The sequence below is a fragment of the Phyllostomus hastatus genome, unplaced genomic scaffold (assembly GCF_019186645.2).
Source record: "Phyllostomus hastatus isolate PE091 unplaced genomic scaffold, TTU_PhHast_1.1 phas_scaffold_345, whole genome shotgun sequence".
In the NCBI taxonomy this organism is placed as follows: Eukaryota; Metazoa; Chordata; class Mammalia; order Chiroptera; family Phyllostomidae; genus Phyllostomus; species Phyllostomus hastatus.
The window spans coordinates 30058715-30076843 of record NW_025334024.1 but is presented as its reverse complement, the minus strand read 5'-3'; the positions used below and the strand labels follow the sequence as shown (position 1 = coordinate 30076843).

Here is an 18129-nt window from a genome sequence, read left to right as displayed (position 1 = left end):
TAAAAACGGATAGAGTGTTTCTATGGAAACGCCAATAAAAGTCTTATTTCTCAAGTGTGGAATATAAATGGTGTGTTGGGGGCAGGGAGGGGCTGCTAGGGGAACCCTGAGAGAGTCTGAGCCGCACCAGAGCCCCCCCCCTTCTGTCACGGGGGGGTGGGGAGGGTTCTGACACTGGGTACCACATGACCAGCTAGCTGCCTGGAGGGTTCTTTGGCTTTCTTTTGTGTTATAGCCTCATCCTAATTTTCATATTCTTTCTAAACAACAGAGTTGAGTGACATGGTATCATATTATTATTCCACGAAGGTAACTACTTGCAACATTCTCTGTGATGCACCAGCAAACACAACCAGCGGTGAAATGAAGGTGGTGCGTGGACAGATGAGTCCCCGGTCACGGCGGGAGGCGGCAGGCGGCAGGGAAGGCGCATGGAGAACACGGGGTTGCGTCTGCTCTGGGCTGAGGGTGCTGTCAGTGCCCAAATAAAAGGCGGGGTCTTTCCTGGGGGCGGAGAAAGCCCCGCCCACACCACAGACAGCCGACCACAGCTCTTCTCGGGGCCGCTGATGCGACACGCACCGTCACGCGGTCACAGGTGAGGTGCGCGGTGCAGCGCAGCAAGGCGGCGATCTGTCACACGCCTGCGTCCATGCCGCTGAGAACTCGGCCTGGGCCGACCCCCACGTGGCTCTGAAGGCCGTGTCCGCGTCGGAGAAAGTCTGCACCGCCGGCAGCGCGCCGGCTTTGATGAAAACCAGACACATGTGCTCTCCCCCAGCGCTGCCAACGACATTCCGAGCGCCACTGCGGCCTCAGTCCCCAGGGCCTCTCAGAGCCGTGCTCGCCGACGACGACCTCACGTCCCTGCGGAGGTGGCAGGCCCGCCACTTCACGGCTGGGCGTGGCCTCTGCTCGACGGCAGGGGTGGGGGGGCACGGTCACCTCACTCCTGGAGGCCTCGCCTCTGACCACGCGGCCCACTTTGCTAGCCCCGCACCAGGCGGACTCAGTGCCGTCTGGTCCCTGTGCCGTGACCCCTCCGCGCCAGGCACCAGGGGCCGCCTGCCTGTACCCCTGCTGCCACTCCAACGCCGGGCGCCCTCCCTACGGCCCGACCGGTCACGCTGGTCTGACCCGTGGGAGTCTCCGGTTTCCGAGCCTGCGCTGCGCCAGGGTTAGTGACAGCCAGGGGCTTCCCGGCAGGATCCTGTGGGGACATTCAGCGCTCTATTTAAAGATCACGGCAGGCCTTCTCTTGAAGCTGAGCTGCTGGCCCCACGGAATGAGACTGGAGGCGCTCCGGGCCCCGGCGTACCCACACGGCGCGGCGCCCACGCTGCCGAAGGCAGCCAGCCTAGCTTTCCTGACGAGTCAGATGGGGCTGCCACTCAGAGGCCGCGTGAGCAGCCCGAAATGCCACTGCTGACGGCTCCCCCACTCGCACCCCGCGCATGTGTCTGCGCCTTCTGCAGCTGACACGGCCTCGGTGCCTCTCTCCTAACGCACTGCGACGTCCCGCTCGTCCCCCAGGGGCGCGTCCCTGCCTGCCGCCCGCACCCCAGCACTGCCGGGCTGCCGCCACGCCGACGGTGCTGTGCACGGAAGCCCTCTCCTGCCCAGTGGTGCCTCCTCGTTCTTTAAACTGGCATCGGGACACGTCTCGGGGACAAACTTGCTGCTTGCAATGTGGTCAGCTACTAGTGTTTAATCTGGAACAGCCGTTTACGTGAAAAACACCGTACAGCACAGAGTGCCGCTCCCGGGGGCTGACGCGCACCACAGCACACACGACGCACAAAGAGGGGGAGAGAGCCCGCCTGCCCTTGGGCGCCACCAGCGTCAAAGGCCGGGGTGTATCCAGAATCACCAGCGGGGAACATCTGACACGGCACTGCCGCCGCGTGAGCGAGCCGAGCCACCGCCACGTGACAGTCGAGGGGGCTTCCCGTGGGCTCCGCAGCCCGTGCCCGAGGCCAGGAGACAGGCCCCCGGGCGGTCCCGGCAGGTCTCGCCGCGGCAGGAGTGGCTGTGCGGCCCCCAGCCCGCCCGCACTCAGCTCTCAGCCGCAAAGGCAGAGCAGGGCCTGCACCCAACCATCCAACTGGCCCCAAAACAAGGGTCTCTTCCCGGGGTTTTTCAAAGTTTGGGGTGCAAACAGGCTTCCCATTCAGGATTCACAGTAGGTCTTTCAGAGCTCAGGAAGAACAGGATCAAAACCCTCATATCCTTTATTGCAAACCTTCAGAAAAAATGATAGGAAATACAACAGTTTTTCTCAATACCTTAAATTTTGACAATTTATTCATCTTTGTGCCAGTGACTCACATTTCAAAAGCTATTCACAAATAAATGCATCCCCCGGCCAGGCGGCTCCGGTGGCTAGAGCACGGCCCGTGTGTCGGAACACACCACCCCCCCAAGCACAGGCGGCAACGTCACCGGGTCTCCGAGCACCCAGGACACAGGCTGGTCAGGCACTCGTCCGCACGCGCCGGGAAGCCGGACAGTAAATACACGTGTCCTGTCCTCTCGCACTAAAGTTCTGCCTTCTCAGACAGGAAACAAGTTTACCAGGCTGAAGGTGTGTAATGAAAAGTATCTCGTCGTCAATTCTTGCGGTAGGGCGATTCTATTTTAAGCCTGGAGGGACTATAACGACCTTTGACCCGCAAGGTTCCAGGTGGCTTATGCCGAGGAAGGCACGCTCGGACGGGAAGAGCCCCAGGCACACGCCGGCGGAGGGCGAAGTGTGCCCGGAGCGGCCGCCGGGGCTGCGAGGGGGAGTGTTTACACGCGTGGGCAGCTACCCACTGCTCACGGAACACACAAGAGGAAAAAGGAACGGAGCTGATCACTAAGCATCTGGGAGCTAACGCGACCAAGGTGGAGGATCCCACCGAGACGGCAATACCCGTCCTGCTTAAACTACAGTCTCCCAGGTCTGAAGCCATCCGGTGAGCCACTGTGTCCACGGGGACCGGGAAAGTCTGTCTCTCTCCCGTCCCGATGGACAGAGGGACGGGGCTGGCTCTCCACAGAGCGTACCTGCAGATCAGCTCCGGGCCGTCCGGGAAAGCTCAGAGCGACCAATCACCCTTTAAAAATCTTCAGGAACAAGAATTTCCGGGCCCTGGCGGAGCAGCTCCGTTGGTCGGAGCATCGTCCCCATGCTCCAAGGCTGCGGGTTCGGTCCCCGGTCAGGGCGCACACGAGACTCAACCAGGGGATGCCTCCTCTAACTACTCTGAAGTGGAACAACAGATTGACGTTTCTCTTTCTATTCAATCAATATTTTAAAAAATTGAAAAGAGAAAAACAACGAGGATTTCCAACCAGCTGGGCTCTTCCCAACGGCGACAGCAACCGCTCACGCAGACGCACACATAGCCCCGCAGCGGCGGCGGCAGCAGCAGCGCCTGCCAGGAAGCGCGGGGTCACAGCCCACTTCGTGTACTCACCCTCCCAGCAGAACCTGGGGCTGGCCGGATCCGTTCGTGATGCCAAACACGTCGGGGATTAAATCACCATTGAAGCTGGAAAGGAAACACCAGGCAGCCGTGTTACTGAGCCCTCGAACTCGGGGACCTCCGGAAGCATGGCGAACCCCCCGACGCCCACCAGCACCCGCCGCGGCCCGCGGCACGTCGGCGGGAGGGACGTGTCACCTCCAGGCGCGGGGTGCAATCTTCGTGCCTGGACCCTCCAGCCCCTCCCCCAGGCGCCCCACAGCCCGGCTGCACAGAGGGCGAGGCCGCTAATGGCCCAAGTCCCTGCGGGACGGCCCAGAGCAGGGCCCGCTGCTGACCCACACTCGACGGGCGTGCAGGGTGAGCCAGAAAGGACCTTTCGCTCTAACACGCTGCTGGGGTTGTCTCTGACCTCTGCTTGACCTAGCCCACCCCTGAGTGACAAGGCGGCGTCACTGATTTCAGACCCACGGCCCATCTGGTTCAGTCAGGTGGACATCGGAGAAACAACCCACGAAGTGATCCCCGGCTGGTGGAACAACCCGCAGTGGCCGCCGCCCTCGGCAACGACCGTGGGAGAACGCACGCGGGGAGGGAAACCGAGCTCAGAGCCTTGAGGAGGGATCCGTGCCCCTGCAGACCCCCGGCGGCCAGGGACCTGCTGCGCTTCTGGCTGCGACTCCGAAAACCACGGAAGGACAAGAACGTGGCCCCAAGTGGTCTCCACCCTGTTACCCAAACCCCTGAAATCCGTGTTAATGGTTTGCTGGTATGAGTCTCTTTGGAGGCAGTGAGTGATCACGCTGAGGAAGAGCTGTGGAAAAGGGCAGAAGTTTCTCCTCCACACAGAAACAAATCTGTGCGCATCGCTGGAGGAGACCCTGTGCCTTTGGTGTTTGCCCACTAGGCGCTAACAGCTTTACCCCCAAACAGGTCCCTTAATTCTGTGATTCACGACGCGGGTCGATCAACCCAGATCCCTGGCAGACACATGCAAAGCAACCGAAACGGAAACCAAACACGACCTCCCCCTCCTCTTTCTAAAACACTGAGTTTCGTTGTTCTCTTTCCTCCAACGTGGCACATGATTACCGTGTCATCAAGAGCACAGGCCCCCGCCAGCTTCAAAGGGAGAATGAATCCAGTGTCGATTCTATACTACAAAGTAGTTTTTATGTGAAAAGCTTTATGTGAAAAGGTTTACAATTACGCAAAGGGAAGCGAGCGCATACTCACTCCATAATTAGAGGTTCATCTTGAAAAGTCCTATCGAGTATGGTCATATTGTTGGGGTCTGCAAAGAAAGCAAACACACAAGTTACAGGCGCTTGGTATTATTGTTGACATCTGCCCTTAGGGAAGAATACTCTTTCCTTCTCTTCAAGAGTCATCTCCAACTAATTCCAACTATCACCACTCACGAGGCAGTGTCTTCTCAGAGTCTGACCGCGGAACCGGGAGTCACGGGCAGGTGCACACGGCACAGCGTGCTGGGCACGGGGCCTCCGGCAGCTGTGGCGCACGCGGCCCCGTCCTGACAGTGAAAAGGCAGTAGCTTCCGGAAGGCCGGGGATTGTTCCAGAAGGTCAGCCTAGAGTCTGTTCTTCTGTAAGCCACCAACACCCTTTAATGAATCCCTCCCTCCCTTCCCCTCTCCCCCTTCCCCCCTTTCCCTTAGGCTTGCCAGACCCAATTTTGTTTTCTGGAGCCGACCTCAGACCAGCTCTCGGGCGATAATGGAAAATCAGAAAGCGGACTTCTGAAAAAGCTTTTACAGACAATCACTGACACTTAAGGACTGCACTTATTTCGTTTCAGATGGACTCAGAACACAATTTTTGTTACTTAACGACACCAGACGTATTTTTCCTTCGATATCCAATGACAAATACTAAGAACTCACACACACACACACTCACCCAAGGTTTGGTTCTGTCCCCAGAAGATGACAGCTCCTAATTCGCTGCTGGCATGATTTTTGGGCAGGTACGTCAGGAGGACGTCCATCTGGGAGTCTCCGTCATAGTCCCCGGGCACGACGCCCGTCACCAAGGCGCTGTGGTTCCTGGAGGGACGGGCGGGGACACCAGTGAGGTCCCATGGGAGGGGACCCTGTGTGCTTGTGCCGCAGGGACCGCTCCCCGCGCAACGTTTGTGCGGAGTCTCGCAGTCTCGGTCCTGACGGGCCCCACGCCCTTCCCGACGGCCCATCGCCCGTCCCGTCTGGGGGCCCCTCTGGTCTACAGAGCAGCTCAGGGTGGGCGCGGCGCGGCCGTGAGAGACAAGACCGGCCTGCGCTCTATCAGGAAAAACCCCAGTTTTACGTGCGAGCGCCGGCCAGGACGGCGCTTCTCCTTAGCTTTTCTGTCCGGGGCACCGAGATATTTGGAAGGCGTTTACGGCAAATGGAGGCGCATAATGAACTGCTAAAGCAGCAAAGAGTAGCGCTGTCATTTTATCCGTTAAAAGATATTTTTTAAAATATTTAATTTTGGATTTTAATGCAGATTTGAGATATAGAGTAGAAACTAAAAGCTCGTTTTACTTCTGAAAGCTATTCACGATTCACAATGGAAACTAAGTGCCTTTTTACCCAAACTGGCAACACGGTATTAAAACACGCATACCTAATTTTATATTTTTAATGAAAAAGTTCTACAATTCTTTACATTGAACTTGAAACCTTAACGTTCTGAAGTCTTGTCATGATGTTTTTGAGTGACCCAACCAAAAAAAAAAAGGGCCTTAAATTCAATTTCTAGTTATTTCTACTTAGAGCAAATAGCCACACAGCAAGTTTCCAGACAGACTGCGGGCAGTCACCTCCTACGTACCACCAGAACCCGTGCATGTACACGTGTGCACAGTCGAGAGTGAACGCAGGGAAGACGCCGGAAGAGCAGGGAGGAGGCACAGCACGACACTGGCCTCCCTGTGCTGCGTCTGCCCGGTCCGCCCCAGGCGTCAGGCCCAGGGCCCGGCAGCCACGCCGCGTCATCTGATCCCTCAGTCTCCTTTCCCTAACACAGGAACTCCCCTCGCTGACCGCTGACCGGAGCAGGACCCAACCTCGGTGTGTTGGCACCTGAAATTGGTCCTCGTTACAGTGAAGTATTTCTGGTTGTGCCGGTGTCCCCGAAGACTTCCAGCAAAACGTTCCCCTCCCCGTGCAAAATGCCTGGTGTGTACAGATGGTGACAGACCAACCCCACGTGCTCCTGGGCAGCAAACTGTATTTGACGTGCACACCTCTGCATGGGTGCGTGTTTGTGCATGAGTGTGCAGTAATGCACATGGCGTACACTCGCCGGGAACACTCGTCCAAAAACGCTCATGATCTGGTGGCAACAGCACCCTGAAACAGACGGGGGCTCGGACAAAGGCGTCGGGAGAGGACAGAGCGGGGGGGGGGGGGGGGTGCCGACGACTGAGCCAGGCAAGGACGCCAGGGCAAGGACGCCGTCAGCCACAGCGTCCAGAGACCGGGGCTCAGGAAGGCAGCTCTCCCGTCCGAATGCGCCGGGGCTCAGCATGGGGGGTCGGCAGAAACAGCGGGAGGCGAGAGTGGGGCACCACCGGGCTGGAATCAGGTTCCACGTGAAGTCTGCACTGTGAGCGCCGGTCCCTTCTACCTGTGCCCAGGGCCGTCCCCAGGGAAGGCCAGAGCCAAGCAGTTCCCTTCCGGAGGTTTCGGGAGTGGGAGATTGAAGGCGCAGCCGAGGGCAGGGTTCTGGCTCCGCGCTGACAACAGGGGGGTGATGGGAGGTCTAAGGAAGGGACAGTGCGACACCCAGACCCTGTTCCTGGCAGGCCCCTCAGCCCAGAACACACCCGCAGGGCACGAGGCAGTTTCCCAGTCAGCTTCCGAGCGCCTTACTCTCGACTATGAACAGACACCCTGCCCTTTGAAGGAAACTCAGTGTTAAAGACAGCCAAAAGCAAACAATGAGAAATCTGAAGATAATAGAGAGAACAAAAGAAAACCTCAAAACTACACTTTGAGACAAAAGGGAAGTATGTCCACTTAAAAAAACATACTGAAGACAGCACGGCAAGAGAAAAAAACCAGTAAGAGAAGAGAAGTGCTTGCGGATGGAGGACTGTGAGAGCTGACGTAACCGACCCAACGGAAGGATTAAGATAACACTGAGAAAACCCCCCGGAAAGGACAATGAAACAAAAGGACAAAACGCAGTTAAAATAAAGGAACAGAGGAATTAAGGAAGACCCGCGCAGTCTAGTAACCAACTGACAGGCATTCCTTAAAGAGGAAACAAAACAATTACCAAAGACGTGAGGCCAGAGCATTTCGGAAAGCCCCCGAGGACAGCGGCCTCCGCTTGAAGGGGCCCAGCTAACACCCAGTGCGACCGATGACAAGTGACCCGCCCTGAGACACATCACCGTGGAATCGCAAAGCAAAGGGGTGACAAAGAGACCCTGGTAGCTGCCAACATTTAAGAGAAAACAAGTCACATCTGAAGGACTAGGAGAAAGAAAAACACCGAAGGTTGCAACAGCAGCCAGTGGAGCCGGAGGAGAAGAGGCCGGGGACCACTACCAGTGGGCGGAGAGGGTCTGGGACTGAAGGGGGCACCCGCCACACGCCTCCTTTCTCAGGGACCTCCCCGAGGACGCGCTCCCTGGTGGAAGCAAAAATGCCAAGAGCAAAAGGGACCAGGATCCCAGGAACCGGGACTGGCAAAGACCAGCACAGGGGTTGCCCCAAGGTGTGACTCTGCGGAAGGCCTCGGGCAGGACCTGCGGGGCACGGCGCAGAGCACTGGGGTGGGGGAGGGTACCCAAAATGCATGGACGGCCTGCGGCAGCACGAGGGGCCGTCCGCAGGGAAAGGACGGCCGTGTGCCCAGGAAACTGCACTTCCTTTTGTCAAGAGCCACCGTCGCTCCAGGGGGGAAGCTGCCCAGAAGGGGAACCCCGAGTGCTGCCTGGTTCTGCGAGCACAGTCTCCACGTCCACACGTGAGCGGTGGCTACCGCTACGGCATTTCATCAACGTCACAATGAACACAACAGAACAACACTATTCAGGGACCTGATGTACATAAAACAATACCGCATTAAAAAAAATTAATTGGGATTTAAAAAAGAATTTAGTGGAATGCAAGTGCTTTATATCCCATACATTTCCTTAACTTTCAATCTTCCAAGAAAAATCGTTTCTTGTATGTAAGAAAATATCTTGCATATAAGGCAGTTCATGTCTCGTATGTAACATTCACCGACTTCTGCCCGTCCCACGGCCAGCACGCTGCTGCCCGGGGCTCGGCACAGCCCTCCAGGGGAGGAGTTCCTGTTTCCTCACCTACAGCTTCCCTCCCGAAGTTCTAACCCCAGGCCACTTCTGGCTACATGTTCACAGTTACATACTGTAAAGTCTGAGCACTCATTAGCCCATATGGGGAGTGTTTTTTTTTTTTTTTAAAATAGAGAGGAAGGAAGGGGAAAAGACAGGGAGAGAGACACTGATGTGAGAGAGAAACACTGACTGGCTGCCTCCCGAGTGTGCCCCCGCTGGGGACCGAATGCACAACCCAGGTGCACGCCTGACTGGGAATCGAAACAGCGACCTTTTGCTTTGCAGGCTGATGCCCAACCCACTGAGCCACACTGGCGAGAGGTGAAAAAAATTTTTAAAAATGCTTCCTAAGTAATCTTTTATCTTTCCATGCACCCGTTCATCCTGCATGTGACTAACGAGGACATCAACTTAAAACACTGTTTTCGTCGTCTCTCCTTAAACAAGAACCCGGAACAACTGCCCACATCTCGGGGGGCTGAGTCCAGACTCACGCTGGTATCGATGGCGGTGCCCCGTCCGCCCTGATCGCATCTCCCCACCCCCAGCTCCCCAGGGTGTGCCCCTGGCTTCCATCGGGCAACCCCTCCCAGCTCCTCCTCCCGCCACCGAGCTGTTCTCACTGCCGCCCCCTGACCGGGCTGAGTCCCCAGCTGGCAAGCCCTCACCTGAGGTTTCCCTAAGGTCAAGCTCAAGTCCCACAGCTTTCTGGGAGCGGCCCCTGCAGCCTGCGCTGACTCATGGCTTCCGCCCGGAACCAGCCACCAATCAACCCTCGCTGCTTGTAGCTTCAAGAGTATGTGAGCTCACTATTGGTGGCGGTCACCGGGTTTTACGCAACCCAGTCATATAAGAGAAGAATCATTATTTGAACATGTAAAAAATGTATCCTGATTTGAATGCATTCAAAATCGACCTCAAAAACTCACCACCCACTAGTCAATAACTAAGGAAAAATAAAAACGAATGGACTGGCCTCTTCCCCCCAACTCCCGTGCAAACCCCCCTCTCCGTCCCCCCCACCCCCAACACAGCTGAACTGGTGAGTCTGTGAGTGAGGTGCACACTCAGGCGGAGGGACAGACAGTCCGCAACACACTCAGGAGAGCCCATCGGACTGCAAGGGAACGGCGAGGGAGTGCAGGAGCTGACCTGGGCTCATTCACCGCGTGCGCTTGTAAAGCAAGTGGTTTGTAAACTCTGACACAGTCACCATGGTTCCAGACAAATGACACCCCACTCATCCCCTTGTGTCAATACTGCGGCTGGGTGAAGCCGATTTCAAAGGCTGGCAATCGCGTCTCTCTTATCACACTAATGACTGTTTTACAGGAACAAACACTCATGTACTTACCTCAAGGACACCTTCACTTTGGGTTTAAAATAGGGTGCGTTCTGGTCTGCCAAAAAGACGATTAAATCATTTCCTAAAAGAAGCGGATATAGGATATTAGAACACGGTTCCTTGGTAGGACATCCAACTAATGTTTCCAAGACTTTCCCAGGCACCGTCCTCAACAAGAAAACTTTACTTGACTCCAGTTCACCTGCCCTCTCAAGGTCAGCCCTGCGTGTCCGACGGGATGGTGATTCCTAGCAGCGCGTCACAAACCCAGCAGTGCTCAGAGGTAGCTGGTCGAGACAGCCTGAGCCCACTGATGGCCTCTGCCCCAAGTCAGGGCAGTTGACTTAAAAGAACCATGAAAAGAACCTGCCTTGTAACTCTGTGTCAGGCCTCGGCTTCCCCAAACCTAACAACGAAGACCCTTGTAAGGCTGTTTATCAGCTGCATCGCTCGAAGGACAGAATCTCGGACAGTAGGCATCTGACTAATAACACCACGATTATGTATTTAAGCAGAAAAAGCTGAATCATGCAATCATCCTCTTGTGGCTGCCGCAGAACCTTCCCCTGGGTAGATGCATTCTTGGAACTCAGTGAGCATTCAGGGGAGCAGACGTTTAGAACTGTTCAATCAAACACCAGCCACCCTTAACTTGAAGTGTCTGTGTCCAGTTCGGATGGAGTAGGGGAACACATGGAGTCCTACAAAGGTAGGGAAAATGTCCAGGGGCCACCAGGGGCTCTGGGGCCTTCGCAAGGGCGGGGAGAAGTCTGGGCCAGGATCCCCTCAGTGAAGCTCTGCCCTTCACTCCTTTCTTGGTAGCCTTGGCCTTAAACAGCACCTGGCTCTGCAGGTTCTCAAGAATGCCCAGACCCTCTAACGCCATTTGTCAGCATCAAAATAAACAAAACAAAACAGAACCCTGTTCTGGGAGGGGTAAAGCAAGGAACTCCCAAGAACCTCAGGCTGGCACAGGAAGCAGAGATAGCGAAAACTAGGGTAGAGACCAAAGCAAGGACGGGCCAGCTGCCCACAGGAGCCGAGGCAGCTCGGGAGGGGCGGGGCGGACCGGCAGGTGGAGAACTCTTTCCCCTGCGGTTTATCCGCGGTCGGGGTCCTTGCAAACCGCGCGTGCGAGCTGCGCAGAGTTGAGGGCGCCGGGAGCTCCCGGGAAAGCTGGGGCCCTGACACAGGGAGGGGCGACCAGTGAGGTCCCGGGGGAGGCAGGGGAAGGCCTCGGACAGGCAGCGGTGGAGACGCGTGGTTTGCCGTCCACTGAAGGGCACGAACGGGCGGGGTGGGGAGGAGATGGGGCGGGGGCCTCGGAGGGATCGTGGTTCCGGAGACTCCCGGGAACCAGGAAGGGCTTGGGGGGGCGGGCGATTCCACGGGGAGGAGGGGTGCAAGGGGGGAAGCCGCGGGCTCCTGGGGGGAAAACACCTGGGGTGATTCCGGGGCTCTGGGGCGCGGTACACACACCGGGGGGGGGGCCGGGCCGGGCCTGGGGGGGCGGGGAGGGCGGAGGGGCGGGCGAGCTGTCCAGGATGCTGGAGGGGAAGGGCGACAGAGCCGGGGCTGGGAGAGAGGGGCCGGGCGACCGAGGGGGCCAGGCCCCCGCGCCGGGGACGCGGGGCCCGCGAGGGGCCCGGGGACGCGGGGGGAGGGAGGGAGGGAGGGAGGGCGGGCGGGCCGGCCGGCACTGACTTTCCCGCAGCACGAAGAGGTCCGTCTGCTTGTCGGAGTTGAGGTCTCCGAAGGCCGCCAGGGTGCCCCAGGCCTCCGCCCCGAAGAGTTCGGCCGTGACGTTGTGCAGCGCCCGAGCCGGGGCCGGCCCGACTGCCAGCAGCGCGAGCCCCCCGAGCAGCGGCGCCCACAGCGCCCAGGCGCCCGGCAGCCGGCCCGCCGCCGCCATGGCCGCCCCTCGGCCCCGCCCGCCGGCCCCGCGCCGCGCTCGACGGCAGCCGGAAAGCACCGCGCCGCCGCCCGCCCGCCGCCGCCGCGCGCCCCCGCGCGCCGTCCCGCCGCCCGCCCGAGCCGCCGCCCGCCCCGTCGCCCTCGCCCCACGGGCCGACCCTCCGACTGACGCGGCGGCGGCCGAGGGGCGAGCGGGGAGCGGCCCTCGCGCTCACTTCCGGCCGGCGCGCCTCGCGACAGTGTCGTGAGCGGGGGGGCGGGGCCGGCCCGGCAGCGTTGACAGGCGGCCCCGGGGGCCGTGGCCCAAGTGGCGGCTCCGGCGCGATGGCGGGGGCGGCGGGGCGCATGGCCGAAGTGAGCTGGACGGTCTTGGAGCGGAGAGCCCGGGCCAAGCGCTCAGGTTTGCAAGCTGGGGCGCCCCTCCCCCCGAGCGCCTTGGGCGGGGGGCAGGGGGGGTCCCGGAGTGAGCCCGTGCCCGCGTGTGTCCCCTTCGAGAGCAGTCGGCCGCCCGGCCTTCCGCCCGCGGTCTCCCCCCCGCGCCCCAGAAATGAGGGGGTGGCCCCAGCGTTACTCCTTGTGCGCCCCCCCCCCCATAAAGTAGTGGTAACACCGACTTCGCCCGGAGGCTTCCTCCCTAGAAATCAGTGGGCGACCCCCGTTCCTGCCAACGAGAGGGTGCCCTTCTGTGTGTCCCCAAAAGTCAGATGGCTTCACTCTCAGACAGGACTGCGGTCTGCTCGCTGCCTTGGGCCGGGCCCCTTTCACATTCCTCTCCGGCTCTGAGCCCCCGGCCAGTTTGTCCTTGCTGGCAGACTTGAAGGGGGACAGGGCTCAGGCCACGAAGGGGGTCGCGTGGAGCGCAGCCAGGGCTCAAGCCGGTCCCCCCCACCCCCCGGGCAAGTGGCCTCAGGGCGCCTAGTTCCCCGGGCGGGGCTCAAGCCCGAGGCCACCGCGGCCCCACGACGCCGCGCAGGCAGGCAGGCAGTCTACAGTTCCAGTGTCCTGAGCTGGCTTCTCCAAATTGCAAAGTCACACTTGGAAGTTAGCACTTGTGGCTGACAAGTCCCTCTGCGAGTGAGCCAGCATGGAAACGGCCCTGACTCCGCGCTGGCTGCGTGGGATCCTGAGCTGACAGCGAGCCTGTAAACAGGAACGCGGAGTCTGCAGAGTCTGCAGAGTCTGCAGCCCAGAGTCTTTGTTACTCTGTGTCGGAGCCGGCAGATGCCAATGTCAGTGTTGCTAACTCGGAAAACAGACGCCTGGCCCTAGGAACACTTGGCTCTGCCTTGGCCTTGAGGTTCAGAGAGAACAGTTCCTTTCTCAGCCAAGGGGAGGTTTTGGGCTCTTCCCATTTAAGGTCTCAGTTGTCTGTTGTCCACTCTGCCTTTTTTTTTTTAATTTGAAGAAATTATCTAATTTCATAAATCACACAAGAAATTTACCCAATCTTTGTCGCTAATTTCATTGTTTTTAAACCTTAAAAAAGTTCCGTGCTTATTAAGGTGATAACAAAACTCCCAAGAAAGGAGAGAAGTTCTCAAAAAGTAGCCCTTAGTACATTTGAGTCAATACAGATACTTGGGAAGTCACATATATTTTTGTTTCACACTTTTTCTTAAAACCGTTGTTTCATATTGAAGTATCAAGTTGACCACTAATGGCACATATGCCTGGGTTATAAAGGATTATTGGATTGATAGTATCTGATCACAGAGAACCATCTGAGTTTTTTACAGGAACTGAGCTCTGCCCTCAAAATATATTTCAAAAGCATTTCTCTTTCCCCTTAATAAGTATATAGGGTTTATTTTCTTCTCTAGTCTTTATTTCCTCTGAAATGCATGTCGTAACAGTAAGCTTTGAAAACCTAACCTCCCCTTTCTTAACTGAAAAAAAAGTTCAAATTTTATTTAAATGTTGAATGCAGTCACTTAAATTCAGTTTCATGTGCAAAGGAATTCAGCATACTGGAGAGAGGCCATTTGAACTCATTACTCCAAATTAGTTGAGGTTTCAGATTCTTCTAATTCTGCAACATAAACTACAAAGTTTCTTGAGTGAGTCACTGACATCCTATGTCATTAAAAACAATCAGTCTGATTCTCGTTACTTTTAGAAGACTATCTAAAGAGAGCTTTGTTGGAAACTGTTGGACTAGCGATTCCAACAGAGACCCCCGCAGAGTTCCGAGCATTGTTACATAGACATAGTAGCATCATCACTCCGCTGCTCAATGGGAAAGGGTACTCTTAGGTAACATTTGATGAGCGGATGTTTTGTATCTCTGCCTAATTCATGTAAGCAACTGTAACTTACCAACGCAAAGCACATTTGCAAGTCATAAAGAGAAAATAAAAGTCTAATCAACCTTGATTATTGTCTCCATTGCACACTGCATCGTGTTAACAACTGCTCACACCGCTTCCAATGAATCTAATGCTGACTGCTTCTAACCCTCACTAAACAGAAGGGAAAATCGCTGTAGTTTAGCCTGTGACGCTTGTGATTAGAGCCGACGCTTTGAAATGGCCCGCGCGCCCGGCGCAGTCGCCTCTTCTCCACCGCCTCTCTTAAGGTCTGGTAAGTGTGGAGACCCTCCCGAAGGGGTTCGTTTTAAATACTTCCGTTTCTGGAGTTCGATGTCACCCAACGATTTTGCTTCTGTCTCTCTCTGGTGGGCCCCAGCCTGGACCCCACTGCTCTGCGTGAGCTGTCCGGCATGGGTGCGCACGGTGCTGAGTGTGGTCTGTCCTGTTGTCGGTGTGTGTGTGTGGACACGAGAAGTGACAGTTGAGCCTCAGTTGTCACATGGGGACATAGAAAGCATCTTTGGTGATTTTTATCTTCTTGCGCAACGGGAATAACTTTCATAAGTTAGGAATTTGTGGTCAGCGCCCCGATTATTTACTCTCCATCGACTCCCTGGGAGTAGGTGTCTTTGTACATTTTTGTAGGCGGGGGAGGGAAGCTCGCCTGGTGCAGAGAGGCGGCGACTGGCCCCAGGTCCTGAGACTTGTGTGTCAAAGCCACGTGCTGTCCCTGCCGGCCCACGGCTTTCTGATGCGAGGCTGCAGGAGGCAGTGGCACGGTGGCTCCTGGGCTGTCACACTAGTGAGACCCCTTGCAGACGGGGCAAGAGCTGTGGAGTCGCCCCCCAGATGCGTGCCCGGGTTTTGAAAGCAGGGTGGAGGGGGCTCACGCACCCAGGGAAGACGATGCGCGGGTGGGTTCCGATTTGGAGCCTGGGCCTGTGAATGCCTCCGGCCACTCGCGGAGGGGCTGTGGAGCAGAAATGGAGACGGGGGTCTCCACGGCTGTTCTCTGCAGGTTGTGGGCCACCTGGGGCCGTGACCTGCTGGTGGGTGAACACTCTGGGGGAAGCCGGTTGGCAAGGGCTGCTTTGCCCCTCAGGTCCTTTACGCAGAACATTCAAACCTCGGGCCCCATTCACAGGTCAGCGCGAGGTGAGGTGAGCCCGCCAGAAAGGGGCAGGAAACACCTTTTCAGTTTCGTCACAACCCTTTACTTCCATTTATATTTCCAGTCCTGTTTTAGCAAGAAGGGAGGAATCATAATGGGAGATAACAGAGCTTCTCCTTTAAGGAGTGGAAATGATTCTCGTCTCCAGGTGTCATCAGCTAAATGACAAAGGGGTGTGTGTGTAGCATTTCCAGAGTCTGGTCTCTGGCCGCACCCGTGAGCTGAGAGAACAGGAGAGCTGCCTCTCTGGACTGCGCTTCCTTGCCCTGGGCGGCAGGTCTGGTTCCCATTCCGGCCACGGGAGCGGGGGCTGGGTGGGTTTGCGGCACCAGCGACGGCGTTTGGCCGTTATGGGGAAACCGAATGCTCGAGATAAGCTTTCGGGCACCATAGTCTGAAAGTTTCAACACCTCGGAATGGCACTCTCACATCGCACGTGTTCCGAGGTGCCTGCAGGAAGCATCCCCGCACCGGCACCGGCGCCGGCACCGGCACCACGGCGTTAACTGTGAACAGAACGTGCCGGGAAGCAACATAGGGAAACACCGGCCTTTCCTGCTGCAGGCCGTTTGAAAGACGGATTCTTAGAAATGACTTGCAGTATTTACACTTTCTGGAGGTTCCTCTAACCACAGCTTAGCAGCGGCTTCAAGGAAACACTGAAACCTCTTACCTGTTAAAATACACACCCAGAGGGGTTTGCGTGTTTAGCGTGTTTCCTGTTTAGAAGTGCTGCCTCTGTGATGGAAATGCTCGTTCTCCCCTGCCGTAGTCCCTGGGACGCCGTCGTCACAGGGGAGTGTTTCATGGGGACGGTTCACTGGACGGTGATTTTAAAGCGTGGGGTTACAGCTGAGTGTTCCCTGGCGCTTTGGCCCAGAAACTATTCGATGTGACCACAAATGAAAGCCAAAGCTTGCTAGTTGTCAGTCTGCCGGGGCTGTTTGTGTACTTTGGTCCTCGGTTCCTCCTGAGTCTGTCTCTGCGATCGTGTCCGTTTCTGCTCTTTCTCGCATCCGTGTGCGTCCTGCGTGTCTGCACGTGTGCGACATTTTTGTCACACATGGGCACGCACGGGGGTCTCTTCGAGTAGGATGGGATTTCAGGAGCACGGCCAGCGAGCGTCCTGCGGGGCGCTCTGACCTCTCCGGTCTGGGGCCTGCCCTGCAGCCTTGAAAGAGTGAGGGAGTAGGAGCCCCCCCCCCATAGTGTCACTCCTTGTGCGTGAATCTCATTGGCCTTAACCCTCAGGCTCTCCCGTGCCGCTGTCCTCAGCAGAGATGACGCTTTTCAGATCGTGTTAGTGACGTGGCTTCACGAAGAGTCCAACGGCTCGTCCCGGGGCTTTACATTGTTCCGGAATGTTCCCGCCGTGCACCCTAAGAGCTATTTTTTTTCTCTCGCTCTTTTCTTTATCTTCGGTCTTCTGTGAAGCCAGACAGAGGGTGAGCAGAGCCCCCCAGAACTCCCCCTCCCTGACTCCCAGGTGCCTACCGAGCAGGTGTGAGCAGGTGTGTGTCTGGGCTGGCATCTCCCATGTCCCCAGCCACTGTCACCGGCCGCAGCCTGTGCCTCTGCTAATCTGCTCGTTTCGGCAGGCTCCACCGGTGCTCCCCCAGCTGCTCGAGCTAAAAATAGAGAACTCACTCTTGCCCTCTCCTTTTTCACTCAGTTCAAGCCCTTTCCACTCCACCTCCGGAGCGCGTACCAGAATCTGTTCACCTCCAGATGCCCACCCCCCTCCAGTCTAAGCCGCTTACCTCTCTGGTCAGAACCACCAAAATAGCCCAGATTTCTGCCTTTGTGTTCCTGCCTCTCTGAAATAGTTTCCCACCCCATCATGCTGAGAGTCTTTCAAAAATGCCAGTCAGGTCCCGCCACTTTCCTGTGCTCCTGCATTTCCTTCAGCATGAAATTCGCAGTCCCCCTCGTGGGGGACCCCCCTGCAGCGCCCGGCTCCTGCCTGCGTCTCTGGTCTCCTGGAGGACCACTCCCCCGGACCCCCTCCCCCACTGGTCTTCGGCCACGCTGGGTTGCTTGGTTCCTCAAGACACGGTTTTGGTTTGGTTTCCGCGTGGGCTCCCTGTTGCAGCTGTTTCCCAGCCTGGAAAGGCCCCGCCCCTGCTGTGCGGTCGGCTGGGCCCTGTCGGTCGTCTTTCGGGTTTTCGTCTTGGACTTAGCCTCCTTCGGAAGGCCCGACACAGCACTCTTCGTTTGGATTCTCCGCCGTGCACTCGCACCACGTGACATTTCCCTCCTAGCCGTCCTGTCGCACGTGTGACGGCAGAGGCTTCCCCTGGTCCTGGGTGCACTCCTGGGTGCATCCCAGGACCCCAGAGGCACGCCTGCCGCAGTGTATGTGCCGGTCCGTCGCAGTGCGTCGCGAGTCCTGCCCCGCCCCTCCGACGGTGGCACAGTGTGGCTGACGCAGGGCCTGCAGACGCAGACAAACAGGCTCCACCCCCCAGTGCGATGCTGGCAGAGCTGTGTGAGCTGCTTCCGTACCTGCTTTTCTCCTCTCGGAGCGCAGTAACACGTCCTTTTGTGAAGATGCAGTGATGTCCCTCGGGTGCCCTGGCAGTGGTCTAGTGGTCATGGTAC

At 57.3% G+C, this 18129-nt stretch overlaps 2 protein-coding genes across 5 annotated transcripts in view; one reads left to right on the top strand and one right to left on the bottom strand.

The window, feature by feature from the left end:
- The window catches only part of ITFG1 (integrin alpha FG-GAP repeat containing 1), a 67220-nt gene extending 55124 nt beyond the window's left edge, over window positions 1-12096 (bottom strand). The window contains exons 1-5 of the mRNA XM_045818668.1: window positions 11839-12096; window positions 10144-10216; window positions 5390-5535; window positions 4707-4764; window positions 3462-3536 (exon numbers count right to left, since the gene is read on the bottom strand). Of these exons, the coding sequence (XP_045674624.1) occupies window positions 3462-3536; window positions 4707-4764; window positions 5390-5535; window positions 10144-10216; window positions 11839-12046 (560 nt within the window). The 5' untranslated portion in view covers window positions 12047-12096. The remainder of the gene's footprint in view (window positions 1-3461; window positions 3537-4706; window positions 4765-5389; window positions 5536-10143; window positions 10217-11838) is intronic.
- Window positions 12097-12291: 195 nt separating this feature from the next.
- The window catches only part of PHKB (phosphorylase kinase regulatory subunit beta), an 80916-nt gene continuing 75078 nt past the window's right edge, over window positions 12292-18129 (top strand). For 3 of the 4 annotated variants that reach the window (XM_045818666.1, XM_045818663.1, XM_045818664.1), the window contains exon 1: window positions 12292-12448. In XM_045818666.1, the coding sequence (XP_045674622.1) occupies window positions 12373-12448 (76 nt within the window). In that variant the 5' untranslated portion in view covers window positions 12292-12372. Of the gene's footprint in view, window positions 12449-14515; window positions 14629-18129 lie in introns of all 4 variants that reach the window. The other variant, XM_045818665.1, reaches the window with a different exon arrangement.